The sequence below is a fragment of the Artemia franciscana genome, chromosome 12 (genome assembly GCF_032884065.1).
Source record: "Artemia franciscana chromosome 12, ASM3288406v1, whole genome shotgun sequence".
Lineage (NCBI taxonomy): Eukaryota > Metazoa > Arthropoda > Branchiopoda > Anostraca > Artemiidae > Artemia > Artemia franciscana.
The window spans coordinates 23,505,507-23,517,727 of record NC_088874.1 but is presented as its reverse complement, the minus strand read 5'-3'; the positions used below and the strand labels follow the sequence as shown (position 1 = coordinate 23,517,727).

Genomic DNA, 12,221 nt, shown 5'->3' with positions numbered 1-12,221 from the left:
AGGCTCTCCTAGACATAGATTATGTTGATTATTTGAGCACCCTAGATCAGAATGTTAGCAAATTGAATGAATTTTTGGAGATTTTGAAAGCTCTGGGTGCAAGAATGGGTTTCAAAATTAATATTAAGAATGTGACGGTAATATGTGACGGTAAATATGTGATGTAAAAAGTAGAATAGTCAAGGCCCAGGGTGTTTTCTCACAGTTGAAAAGAGTTTGGAAGAACTATAAGATGAGTCGTTGAGTCAAAATTAGAATAACATTTCGGAAGTTAAAGTGATTACAGTGGTCAAGTCTGGCTGTGAAGCGTGGGTGCTCCAAAAGACGTAGGAGGATTTGCTAGATCTAGGGTTGAAAGACTTCGGGATGAAAGAGATTTTACTTTCCTGAACCATTTGCCACGTTTGTAACCCTATTGCAGCCACCTCCCCCGTGAAATTTTTAATTATACATTTTCAAAAAAGGGGCAAATAATGTGGCTAGTGCGAATTTTTACCTTGTTTGATTGAATTTTTTCTGTTACAAGTGGTGTCTGACTGATTTATTAAACTAAGTCGATTAACCAAACAACATAAGAACCGCATTCAATGCAAACAAATGCATGTCTGTAAAGCGTGCTACTTTTAAACGTTTATTTGTTACAGGGCACATTGTGATGAGAGTATTTTTTAAGTGATACATAAGCTAAACGTAAATTTTCTCTTCCTTCAGTTTCCGGAAATGGTAACATAAAAATTTATTAGAGATTTTGATATGAAAATTGAAGTTTTTAACTTTTAACTATTCAAAAATTAGATTGTATCCTCAATAATTTGGACTGTTTTAAAGATTAATTCCATTGCTTTTTGTGGAATATAAATTTAAATAGTTTAATTTTTGTCTCGAACTGCTTACTTTCTTTGTATTCATATGGCGGGGCCATATAACGACCGTGACAACGTTCAGCCACGGTTAGTGGCTCAGTTTACCCACAGGCTGACACAAGTCTTTTGTTTCTACTCCATAGGGGTATACACAAGAGAAATTTTGCGAAACGAAAATATACGGATCTAATAGTCGTCTTTTTATCAGTAGTCGTAAAAATATTTCAAAATGGAGTCAATGTGAGGACATGAGGCATCGGAAAAGCGTTGTAGACACGGGCGAGAATACGCGTGCTGTAGCAAGCTTTACAGCGAACTAGCACACCAAACACTTTTCTAAGTTTCTCACTTAGATAAGAGATAAGGAGAGTCCTTGTCGTTTTTTACACTATCCCCTATCGGGAGACTGAGATACTTAATACAAGCAGATAACTGAACACTCTGATATCCTAACTGTACGTATCCAGCATCACCGACAGATTTGCTGAAAGCCAGGACCTCGCTCTTCAAAGCATTAAAATTGATACGAATATGGATTCCCTACTAAGCACAGAAAAATTCTCCTCAAAAGACGATACATTTCTATTTAAATTCAGGATTTCGTCAGCGTAATTGAGTATTGAAAGGTCAAAACCTTTAAAAACAAAACTGATTCTATCCTCTTTCCGGGGTGCAACCACAATGTTATTATACAATGGTGGTGAAGTTACCTCACCCTGGCGGATTCCTTTCCAAACTCGAATTGTGGCTTTACACATTACGTAACCATGACGAGTAGGTACTTTCACGACAACATATAATGTCGCATACAGATTTTTAAATAACCGCACAACTAAACGATTGAGACTTTGCTGCTGCGCACAATACAGCAGATGGGAATGCACACCAGAATCGAAAGCACGAGAGACATCATGAGTCACAAGGAAGAGAAACTCGCCACTATTCTCTATATCCATCAGAACGTTGGCTAGTATATAATGCACGTGTTCCCGACTATAGCCATCCTTAAATCCTAACTGGTTGTCTGGTTTTGAACAAGCCCTATTTACGTCCTTAATCACTGGTAACTCCAGGAAATTGCATAAAACAGAAGAATCTGCTATAGGCCTATAGGAACAACGTTACCGGCTGTCTTAATTTTTTTCCGGAATAGGAGTCAATGTACCAACACGAAAAGAATTGGGGACAATGCTAGAATTAAAGATGATTTGGTAAAAGAAATGTAGATGTTGCAGTAGCTTATCACTTGCATGTAATAAATGAAAACCACATAATTGATCATAACCACGCGAGAACTTTTTTCAAAGATGAATGATAGCACTGTAAATATCAGAGGCCGTAACTACGAAATCAATATCTCATTCAGTATCAACTTGACTATCCACTAGTAGTAACTAGTGGATAGTGACTCATAGCAAGTTTATAACACTGGATCAGGTAGTGTGGATCATATATTCTGTTGCGTGCCATTTTCTGTTTTTAAATAGCCCATGTCGCTCCCTGATGAAGGGGGGAGGAGCTCTTGGGCTGTTGCAGGTTCTTGATTTTTTTATTTAACGACTTATTTACCTAATTTATAGGGTATAATGCCCACTTCCTTAGATTGAAGTGATAATTCGTTCTAAGGTTTGAAGTTTTGGAAATTTCAATAGAACCATAAAAAAAAATGGGTAGAAAATAGATTGAATAGAGAACAGTTATCTGTTCTCCCACCTTTCACACCAATGACCTGACTTACCTGGCATCAGAACAAACTGTAACCCGCCGAGTGCCATGTGAACAGATTTCTTAACTCCTTGGTGTCCTATTTTGCTACTACATTTAACAGAGTGACCTTATTTTATGTTTTCTTTAGGAATGTAATAGTAGTTTAATTTAGCGTTCGTGATGTGATAGCTGTTTAAACAAACGAATGCGGATTGAGGGATATAATAAAACCTATTCGGATAATGTTTCGCATGGAGGAAATTTCCATGATGACATATTTTCTTTAACTATTTACAATCTTTGGCTGGAGTATTACTGTCATGCTTAAACTGGCGAGTTCTGATAAAACAATGCTGCTACTGCCAATAACCGATTGTAGCACCAAGCTGCCTGATGCCAACACAGCTGCGTATTCTTTTCCTCGGCCCAATCCATTCGAAGCTTCGACCTTTACTCCCTCCCATGAAGTTCTTGCTTATTTTAAACTTTTTCTTATAACCTTTTCCTACCTTATTTGAGGACCTTCTGTAATTCGTCTGGCCTCTGTTTAATTCTGAATAAGCAGCTTTTTTCGGAAATCTATCCACCCTCATTCACAAAACTCTTAGTCTTTCTTTCATTATAGTCTTAGATAGTGAGATTGACCCACATTTTTAGGGGAAACATTAGGAAGAAAAAAGTTCATAGCTGTGTTTGAATGTGGCTAACTTCAGTGATTACATTTTTTATTACTTAAGCCCTAAAGGGATCTCCTGTTTTATATACTATGAAAATGCTTGTAAATTTTCTGTAAAAAATATGTACCCGACATGAAAAAACAGAGGTCACCAAGATATTTAGAAAGATTAGGAAACTGTCGCTGCAAAATACCCATGCTCATTAGGCAAAATAGTCAAATGTTTTATGCCTTTTCTTGTCTTTTTTAATTCATTCTGCCATGTCTTAACTCGTGATAATCGGATCTATGAACTATCCTATGTTTCTTAGAACATTTTTGCAATAAAGATTATAGGGAATTCATGCTGCCATAACTATTAGGGCATAGGTCCGTTTAAGTGCCGAATTAATACAATTAATAATCCTCCATTTGGTTTGGAATCTTTCTGTTGAAACGGACCGAACACATTTTGAGTTTGCTTAGTCCCCCTCCCCTCATGGACAACGTCTGGCTATGCCAATGATGGACAACGTCTGGCTATGCCAATGATTTCTTATCTAAATTGGTTGTGCGTTTTTGTTGTTCCTCTCTTGCTTTTTCTCTGTTCTTTTAGAACAACAGGGAAATTGTTCGTAAAAGACAGTGGAATGCAACTTTAAATGAATATTTCGGCCCTATGTCCAAGGGCCGTCTCAGCATAACACAAGCAAAGATATAAAAAAGAAACTTACATTAAAATGCGAACTTTAAAACTAAAAATGCTTTTAAAAGAATTAAAAAAACAGCCCTAGTATCATCACTTCAACGAACTTTAAAGTTGTGTTCCACTGTCACATGTTCCACAGTACAAAAAAATGTCCCTATTGTCCCTGATCGTTGTTTTTGATGGAAAGGCATAGTGGTCTCCTTTTTCGCCTTTTTTTCTTGGTCTTTTGTCTGCCTAAGTAATTTTTTGGGCTGGGAAAGAACTACAAGTTCTTTTTTTAGCCAATACAGATCATATCAATGGGCAATTTTTAGATTTATGGGGTTTCTAAGGGGCTATTAGGGTTTCCAAAGGGGCTATTACCCCACCTAATTTAATTTTTGGAAATGACATGTGTAAGTATAGATTTACTTTTTCATTTAAGAAAAATTGCTCAATCTAGATTTCTTAATTTTAGGAGATATCCTTACCATCTGTTAACATTCATTCCTTTCCGTTTACATTCCTATTGAAATATACAATGGACGAAATAAAAAATGTCACGTTAGCTGGTTCTATGGTCTACTCAAGTGTTAAAGAAGGCTTACAGACGCTTGGATACGAGTTCTCAGGGACAAAGCACGAGTCGGCGGTTTCAGGTAACATTATTGTTCATATTGAATAAAGTACTGAAACCCTCTAAGAATGTCGTTTTTTTCTGAGGAGCCTTAATTGATAGTGTTGGGCCAAAGGTGTACACAAAAATCTAGTTTTTATGCGGACGAGGAGGAGTCACATTCTAAAAATTCAAAAATTAAGGGTTTCCTACTGAAACCAGCGGTAAAATTGTCAAGATTGTGGAGGGTGAGGTAATACGGGGTTAAAGCCATTCCCCCTTACGTGGATGCAAATATCCGTTCACTGGTTTTATTCTTTCTTTTTTTATTGGATAAGAATTAAAGGAAACAATTTTTTTCTAAATAATTACCTTTAATACATTATATATAAATAAATTATGTATATTCTGTTTTGGAAAAATAAACTTTTCTTGCAATGGATGTTATATAATTTAATTCTGCTTCATTAAATATTCATTTTTACTGGATATCTATTTGTTTTTTGTTTTTTTTTTGCATCGCCGCAGTAACCGAGCAATTTCTTATTGGTTTGTTTTTGGTAAGCTATATAGCTAATTCACCAAATAATCTCTACCCATTTTTTTCCTTCTTTCTCTTCATTTCCTCTGTTTTCTCTTTTGTTTTCTAGCTGCTTTGCGCTCTTTAGCCAGAAACCTCTTTTTTTGTCTTCTTTCTTTCTTTGTTTCTCTTAAAAAGTATCCGGCTTTCGAATAGCCATAGACCTTACCAAAAAGTCATACCCTGCTTAGAATTGGCATTGATCTTCAGAAGAAAATCATATGAACCTTAATGGGTGCGATACATAACTTCACCTAAACGCTTTTTAACAAAGTTAGAGCACTTTCTAAAACCTCTTTAAGGATTAAAGTGACGTTTTTCAAAAACCTTCTTTAATTCTGATATTACTAGATGGCAGATGCAGATGCAAATGGCAGATGCTGCTTTTACTAAATACTAGAGCAATATTATAATCTGATTCGCTTTTTATTGTTTATGATAGTCTTTATGATATGATAGTCTGATATGATACTTTATGATATGATACTTTATGATAGTCTGAACATGGGTACATAGGAAAGGGGTAACATTGAATGGAGAGAGACACAGGTTTTAATAGGTGACAAAAAATGTATCTCAAAGCCTTTGGTCTGAATTGTAGGGAAAAAGGACCCTCAACACTAATTAGTAAATATATAGATAGTCATCGAAGTGACCGTCTAAAAATATTAGTCGTAATATCACGAATTGCAAACTGTTGCATATTTTACTTAAATGGTTTTGTCGGATGAACTGAAATGGCAAAAAAAGAAAAAAAAAACATATTCTCAAGGACTGAATGTGATTGCAAATTATTTTAAGCACCAAAAGTAAATGACCTTGACAATGACTACCCAAAAAAAGTGAAGAAGCATATGCACTCCTGTCACTTGAGTAATTTTTTTAATTCTTCTTTTTTTACTATTAAAGGTTTTGTCGAAAATAAACCTCATTTGGGAGAGAATTTTGCTTCAATTGATTCTTTTTTTGTTCCGAGAGGAACATTCTCGTCTTTACGTTTCATTTGTTAGTATTGCTACTTTCTTTTTATTCTGTCAGAAAAGTAATTTTCAGAATATTTTTTTAAACAAAAACTGCATAAAGTGACATACTGTTTGCCAAAAAAATATCAAATCTAGAGAATTTTTTACTACAGCGAAAAAAATATATTATTACAGGTCTGTTGCTGCAGATTGAAGCCGAAAGATCTCTGTTTCGTGATCGAGTTGAAGAAGTTCAGATAATGCTGAGTTCATCAACTTTGACTAGAAGTGGCAGTCTTGCCTCTCAGGAAGAACTTTTATATGAAATACTTGATCGTGAAACTTATATCAAGAAGTTACTAGCAGATACAGCCAATATTTGGACCACAAGATTACAGGTAATATGACGTTGCTTTGAATATAGCCTTCAAAGTTTAGTCTTCAAAGACTGTGCATATAGTGACTAACATCGACTTTTTCAATGATGAAATTGAAACAGTGCAAAAAAGGGCCTTAGATTCAGCCAAGGAACCAAGTATGTCACTTACGAATCTGCCCCCGCAGCTCTACGAATCTCAACTCTTAAAGAACGCACACACCATCTGATGTATAAGTTTGGACTGCTTTTGAGTGATAAACACCGCTTCCTACTACCCCCCGACGCTGCCGTTAACAGAAACTCACGCCACAAGAACAAGCTTGAACCAGAGCACTGTAGGACAAATCATTTCAGTAATTCATTGGTTCCTTTTTTTACTAGTATGATAAATAGTACACAGTGTTTTTATGTTGTAAAAGGTAGCTTAAATTAGGTCCGGCACTGGCCGTTACTACAATAGCTATTTATGTTAAATGAATCTCGAATATTCAGTGGAGGCGTTTGCCGCGGTATGCTTCTAGTTTGGCAGATAATGTTAATGTCTTTGAAATATCCTACTATTTACAACAACAACTCAAAGAGGCACCAAGCCTTCTGAGGCCAAAACATCTAAGTGTATGGCTGAGACACTGGCTAAAAAACTTTCAACTTGCAAAAGCAGTTATATACAAACGTTGGTGCGTTTATACCATAAGGATGGGATAGTTCAAATGTGTTTGTCATTGGAGCAGATACATTTTGCACTAGAAAATGAGTTATAATACCCCTGCATGATTTACTACAGCTCTTACCGTATTTTTCAGTTTTAAACATTTTTCAAAAAGCAAAGGGATTGCATGAATGCAAAGATAAGACTGAATTATTGTCGGCTTCGATTTCGTTTTACCTTGAAAAAAATATAGTAGTAAGCCTAATGATTTCTACGCGAAGTATTTTTTTTTTATGTTGACTGAAAAACCTTTTACCAATGTGTCTAAATTAAAGTTACTATGGTTATAATATGCCATCTGTTATATTTTGTCTCTTCGAAATATAGATGACATTACTTGTAACTGGAATTAAAAACTATCTATCACTTAATAGCTACCTACACCACGTTCTGACCTTACCGTCCACAAGTCAGAACACGTTAAATACAAATCTGGTTTGTGAATAGTTGAAGTTTTGATTGAACTTTACCTAATTAAATTGGTCGTTTATATTGTATTTACTTCAGAGAAATTAGAAATGAGACCTATAGAGTCATCGGTGATCTAAACTAACTGTATTATTTTTTTTAATAAGTACATTGATAAAGAGCATGTAATTTGCTATTATTGATATGACACAGGTGTTTCAAAGTTTTGATTATTGATACTGAAACCAATCCCTGATAACGGCTATTCTATCCGTGATAGGTGCAGATATGGCGTCTTTGGCTAATCCATTACCGTCTTCAAAACCATATTATATATATATATATATATATATATATATATATATATATATATATATATATATATATATATATATATATATATATATATATATATATATATATATATATATATATATTGTTTTTCTTAGAAAATTTGCCTAGAAATTTTGGAAGTTCATTAAAAATTAACTCTTTTAGTCGCCTCTGAAAAATGGAAAAAACATGAAATTTGTAAAGCGAAATCATGAAACAGATAAGGAATTCTTATTTGTAGACACTACTTCTGTTCATTCTAGTGCTGAAGCTATCTTATTTTCAGGTATATTCCTCTGAATTTTCATTCAGTTCAAATAAATTGTTGTTCAGTTTAAAGACAAGAGGACGCTGAAAAGAAGGATGTCTTTGTCACGCTAATATGGGTGTTAATAAAAGTTAGAAAACACACTCCACTGACAATGCAGTCTTGCTCAACAGAATTGTAAACATTCAAAAGATATTTAAATTGTTTCGCTTTGAATTTAGCAACTTTTTTATGATGAAGAATGTCATTTTAGGTTTTTAAAATTTGGATTTCAATTAAAATCCAAATTACAAGCGAAAGTAGCCCTAAAACAGTTAAAGTATATAAGGAAGAAAAAACTTTAAAAACCTTAAAAAGGTCTCTTCTTGTTTTTGGCTAAAGTGAGTCTTTTGTAGTCAGCCACTAGGCGGCATTGTTGTTGGTTTTTTTCTTAGGGATAAACTTGAGCTTGCTCTCTTATCAGCTCCTTATGTTTTTTAGCTCTATTTAGCGTTAAAGCAAAAAGTCTCCTGACCAACAGTCTGCTCAACCAACTTACCCAACTGTGATGACAACGTTAACAACAAGAGACAACGTTGCAAACATGGCAACGCCTCATCTGTCGTTTTAAGATTTTTGACTGTATTAATTCAAAAGAATAGTATTTTTGAGCTTTATAATTATTTTTAGGATTTAATCCAAATCCGGAAAAAGGAGGAAAAGTCCCGTACTGGCTCCAGATTACAATCAATGGCTGTCCCGGCTAATTCTGAGGTCCGTAATGAGCCAAATGAAGCAGGTGAAAGATCACCTGCAGAAAGTGAACATTCAGAAACCGGTCATCGTTCTAATGGCTACGCAGCATCTGGTAGTCCTTCAAGGACTAGAAGGCAATTAAGAAAAACGTCGTCTGGATCAAGCACTGTTAAGGTAGCGTAAATTTTAAATAAGAATCGGTCTATTCTATAAATAATCAAATATATTGTATGCCTCTGAATGAATACCAAAATTGTTATATACTTAAAAAATGAAAAATAGCCATTAAAGCTCTAGGCAACCATCTTTTCTCGATCGATCAACCATTACATTTGGGGGCCTCACTATGACCAGACGCCTTTTCTGCCCTACTGGCCTCGGATAGGAAAAATGCGCGGAGGCTGTTTTCAGGCGCGTACAAAGAGGAAGAGGGGCTTCCTGCTCCTTTTCATGAATCTAAAATTTTCTGTCGCGTTTAGGACCCATTGTTCCCACACAAGATACCTTTGGGAGGGTAGGGAAGGAAAGATGCCCATAGACCTGTCGATGGAAATCCTCTCTGCTTAATCGGAATAAAATTGAGGCTCAGCATGTAATTATCAAAAAAAAAAATCTTTACTATCAGGAGTAATTAAGTACTGAAAATTAGATTCTCAAGGTCTCAGATCTAATTAAAAAACACAAGTGTAATAGGGTAAAGCAAAATGTGAAGGATTAGGAATTCACCAAAAATGATTAAATGATTAAAATAGCCCCACGCTACTGAGAAAATATCAGTTATGGACCATCGGTCTTTATGCATCTCTATGCTCTCATTTCTCGCCCTCTTTCGACTCCCAGGATTTTCTGAGAACGTGGCTGTCTGTATTATTGACGCCAGGTAGCCTTGTTTCTTGAAGGTTTATGTTTGATTTCTTCAAGTTCTTTAATCTCCTCAGCGCCTTGAAAAAGTGATGCGGGTACGAGCCTTTTCTTCCACTTGTAGTATGCAAGTCCAAGAAATAGAAAATTTGAAGTTAGAGAGGTAAAAAAAGAATAAAACATTATTTTAAAAAATGATGTCTCGTTGTATTTTAAATATTTTTCGCGTGATATTGTTACCTTCTTTTTTTATGATGTATTTTGAGGCACCTGGCACATTATGTGCGCCAGATATGCCGCTAGTGCTCTACCCAGCCTAATCACAAGGCTTTGTGCATCTGTCGAACTTCTGCTTGGTAAAGTTTACAAACAACTTTAAATTGAATCCCTTTCAAGGAAACAATTCCAACTAGATATTCTATGCCAAACAAGGCTTTTTCTCCTGCACTTTTCCTCTTTCAAGTAAACCGAACAATATGTCACGTCCAACTAGATGCTGTACTAGATGTTTCCTACATTTTCCTCCTTCAAGTAAGCCGAACGATGTGTACGATATTTTTTTTTGGTTCCGCCCTTACAAACGATGGTAGAAGGAGAGAGAGAGAGAGAACTTATCTGAAGGCTGTTAATTGCCTTTAAATTTAGCAAGGACTCTTTCATGGTCCTACTTCCTACCCTACTTACCCTTGTTTTAGACCCTCTTTTCATTCTTGTATAATGATTTTGACAGCTATTAATCACTTACTAATGCTTGAGCTTGTCACTGCAAAAAGCCAGCAGAAATATGATCTCTTAAGATTAAATAATGACTAGGAGACACGTTGGTCTTTAGTAAGTTAACTGTTGCGCGAACTATGATTTACTGTTTGCCAGTAATGCATACACAGATTTTGCTAGTGGAAAATACTCAAACTGTTATGTAATCTAGCCGCGAAGCTTTGATTTGTCGCTTGAAAAGTGCTTAATTTCAGTAATTCTTTTCAATCAGTTCAGTAGTTTATTCCAATTAAAAAGACTGTATAATTAAAAAAAGAAAGAAAAGTTTAAACAGATTACACAAAAAGCTTAGTCAGTTTCAGTACCTCATGTCTCATACTAAATAGTTCATACCAAAAACACAAGTTGCGATATTAAAATTTGCAGGTAGTTGACCATTTGTTTACTATACAAGTTTCGTTATTGAGATTACAAAACATACTGTATCTTAATTTATTCTGCTTCGCCTAAACGACTTTTCCGCTCCTGATAATCGATTGATTATGGTATTAGGGGGAGGGGGCTCGTGTGCTTTTTGGAACATATTTACAATGTATAGAATAGACTTAAGAAAGGGGTAGCTTCGCTTTCGAAAAACCAGGTCAGCTGGCTTTCAAAAAACACCTAATGTCACTTGGTATCTACCAAGTGACATATAGCGATCGCAAATTCTGTCGGTCGGTCTGTCTGTCTGTCTGTCTGTCCCGGTTTTGCTGCTTTAGGAACTTCCAGGTAAGCTAGGACGATGAAATTTGGCAGGCGTATCAGGGACCAGACCAGATTAAATTAGAAATTGTCGTTTCCCCGATTCGACCATCTGGGGGGGGGAGTGGGGGACGGTTAAATCGAAAAATATGAAAAAGGGATGTTTTTTTTTAACTTACGAACGGGTGATCGGATCTTAATGAAATTTGATGTTTGGAAGGATATCGTGTCTCAGAGCTCTTATTTTAAATCCTGACCGGATCAGGTGACGTTGGGGGGAGTTGGGGTGGGAAAACCTAAAATCTTGGAAAACGCTTAGAGTGGAGGGATCAGGATGAAACTTGGTGGGAAAAATAACCACAAGTCCTAGATACGTGATTGACGTATCCAGAACGGATCTGCTCTCTTTGGGGGAGTTAGGGGGAGGGTTAATTCTGAAAAATTAGAAAAATGAGGTATTTTTAACTTACGAAGGAGTGATCAGATCTTAATGAAATTTCATATTTAGAAGGACTTTATAACTCAGATATCTTATTTTAAATTCCGACCGGATCCAGTGTCATTGGGGGGGGGGCAGAAATCTTGGAAAACGCTTAAAGCGGAGAGATCAGGATGAAACTTGGTGGGAAGAATAAGCACAAGTCAAGATAAGTTTCTGACATAACCGGACCGGATCCGCTCTCCTTGGTAGAGTTGGGGAGAGGAGGGGTAATTTGGAAAAATTAGGAAAAATGAAGTATTTGTAACTTACGAACGGTGATCAGATCTTAATGAAATTTCATATTTAGAAGTATCTTGTGCTTTAGTACTCTCATTTTAAATCCCGACCAGATCTAGTGATATTGGGGGGAGTTGGAGGGGGAAACTGGAAATCTCGGAAAACGCTTAGAGTGGAGAGATCGGGATGAAACTTGATTGGAAGAATAAGCACAAGTTATAGATACGTGATTGACATAATTGGAACGGATCCGTTCTCTTTTGGGGAGCTGGAAGTTG

The 12,221-nt window shown here is 35.8% G+C and overlaps 2 protein-coding genes across 14 annotated transcripts in view; one reads left to right on the top strand and one right to left on the bottom strand.

The window, feature by feature from the left end:
* Positions 1-12,221, bottom strand: part of LOC136033883 (uncharacterized) — a 611,411-nt gene that overhangs the window by 168,255 nt on the left and 430,935 nt on the right. The gene's annotated exons all lie outside the window — the stretch shown is intronic.
* The window catches only part of LOC136033882 (1-phosphatidylinositol 3-phosphate 5-kinase-like), a 123,926-nt gene that overhangs the window by 59,205 nt on the left and 52,500 nt on the right, over positions 1-12,221 (top strand). For both annotated transcript variants that reach the window (XM_065714855.1, XM_065714854.1), the window contains exons 13-15: positions 4,392-4,572; positions 6,267-6,469; positions 8,838-9,077. In XM_065714855.1, coding sequence (XP_065570927.1) covers positions 4,392-4,572; positions 6,267-6,469; positions 8,838-9,077 — 624 coding nt within the window. The remainder of the gene's footprint in view (positions 1-4,391; positions 4,573-6,266; positions 6,470-8,837; positions 9,078-12,221) is intronic.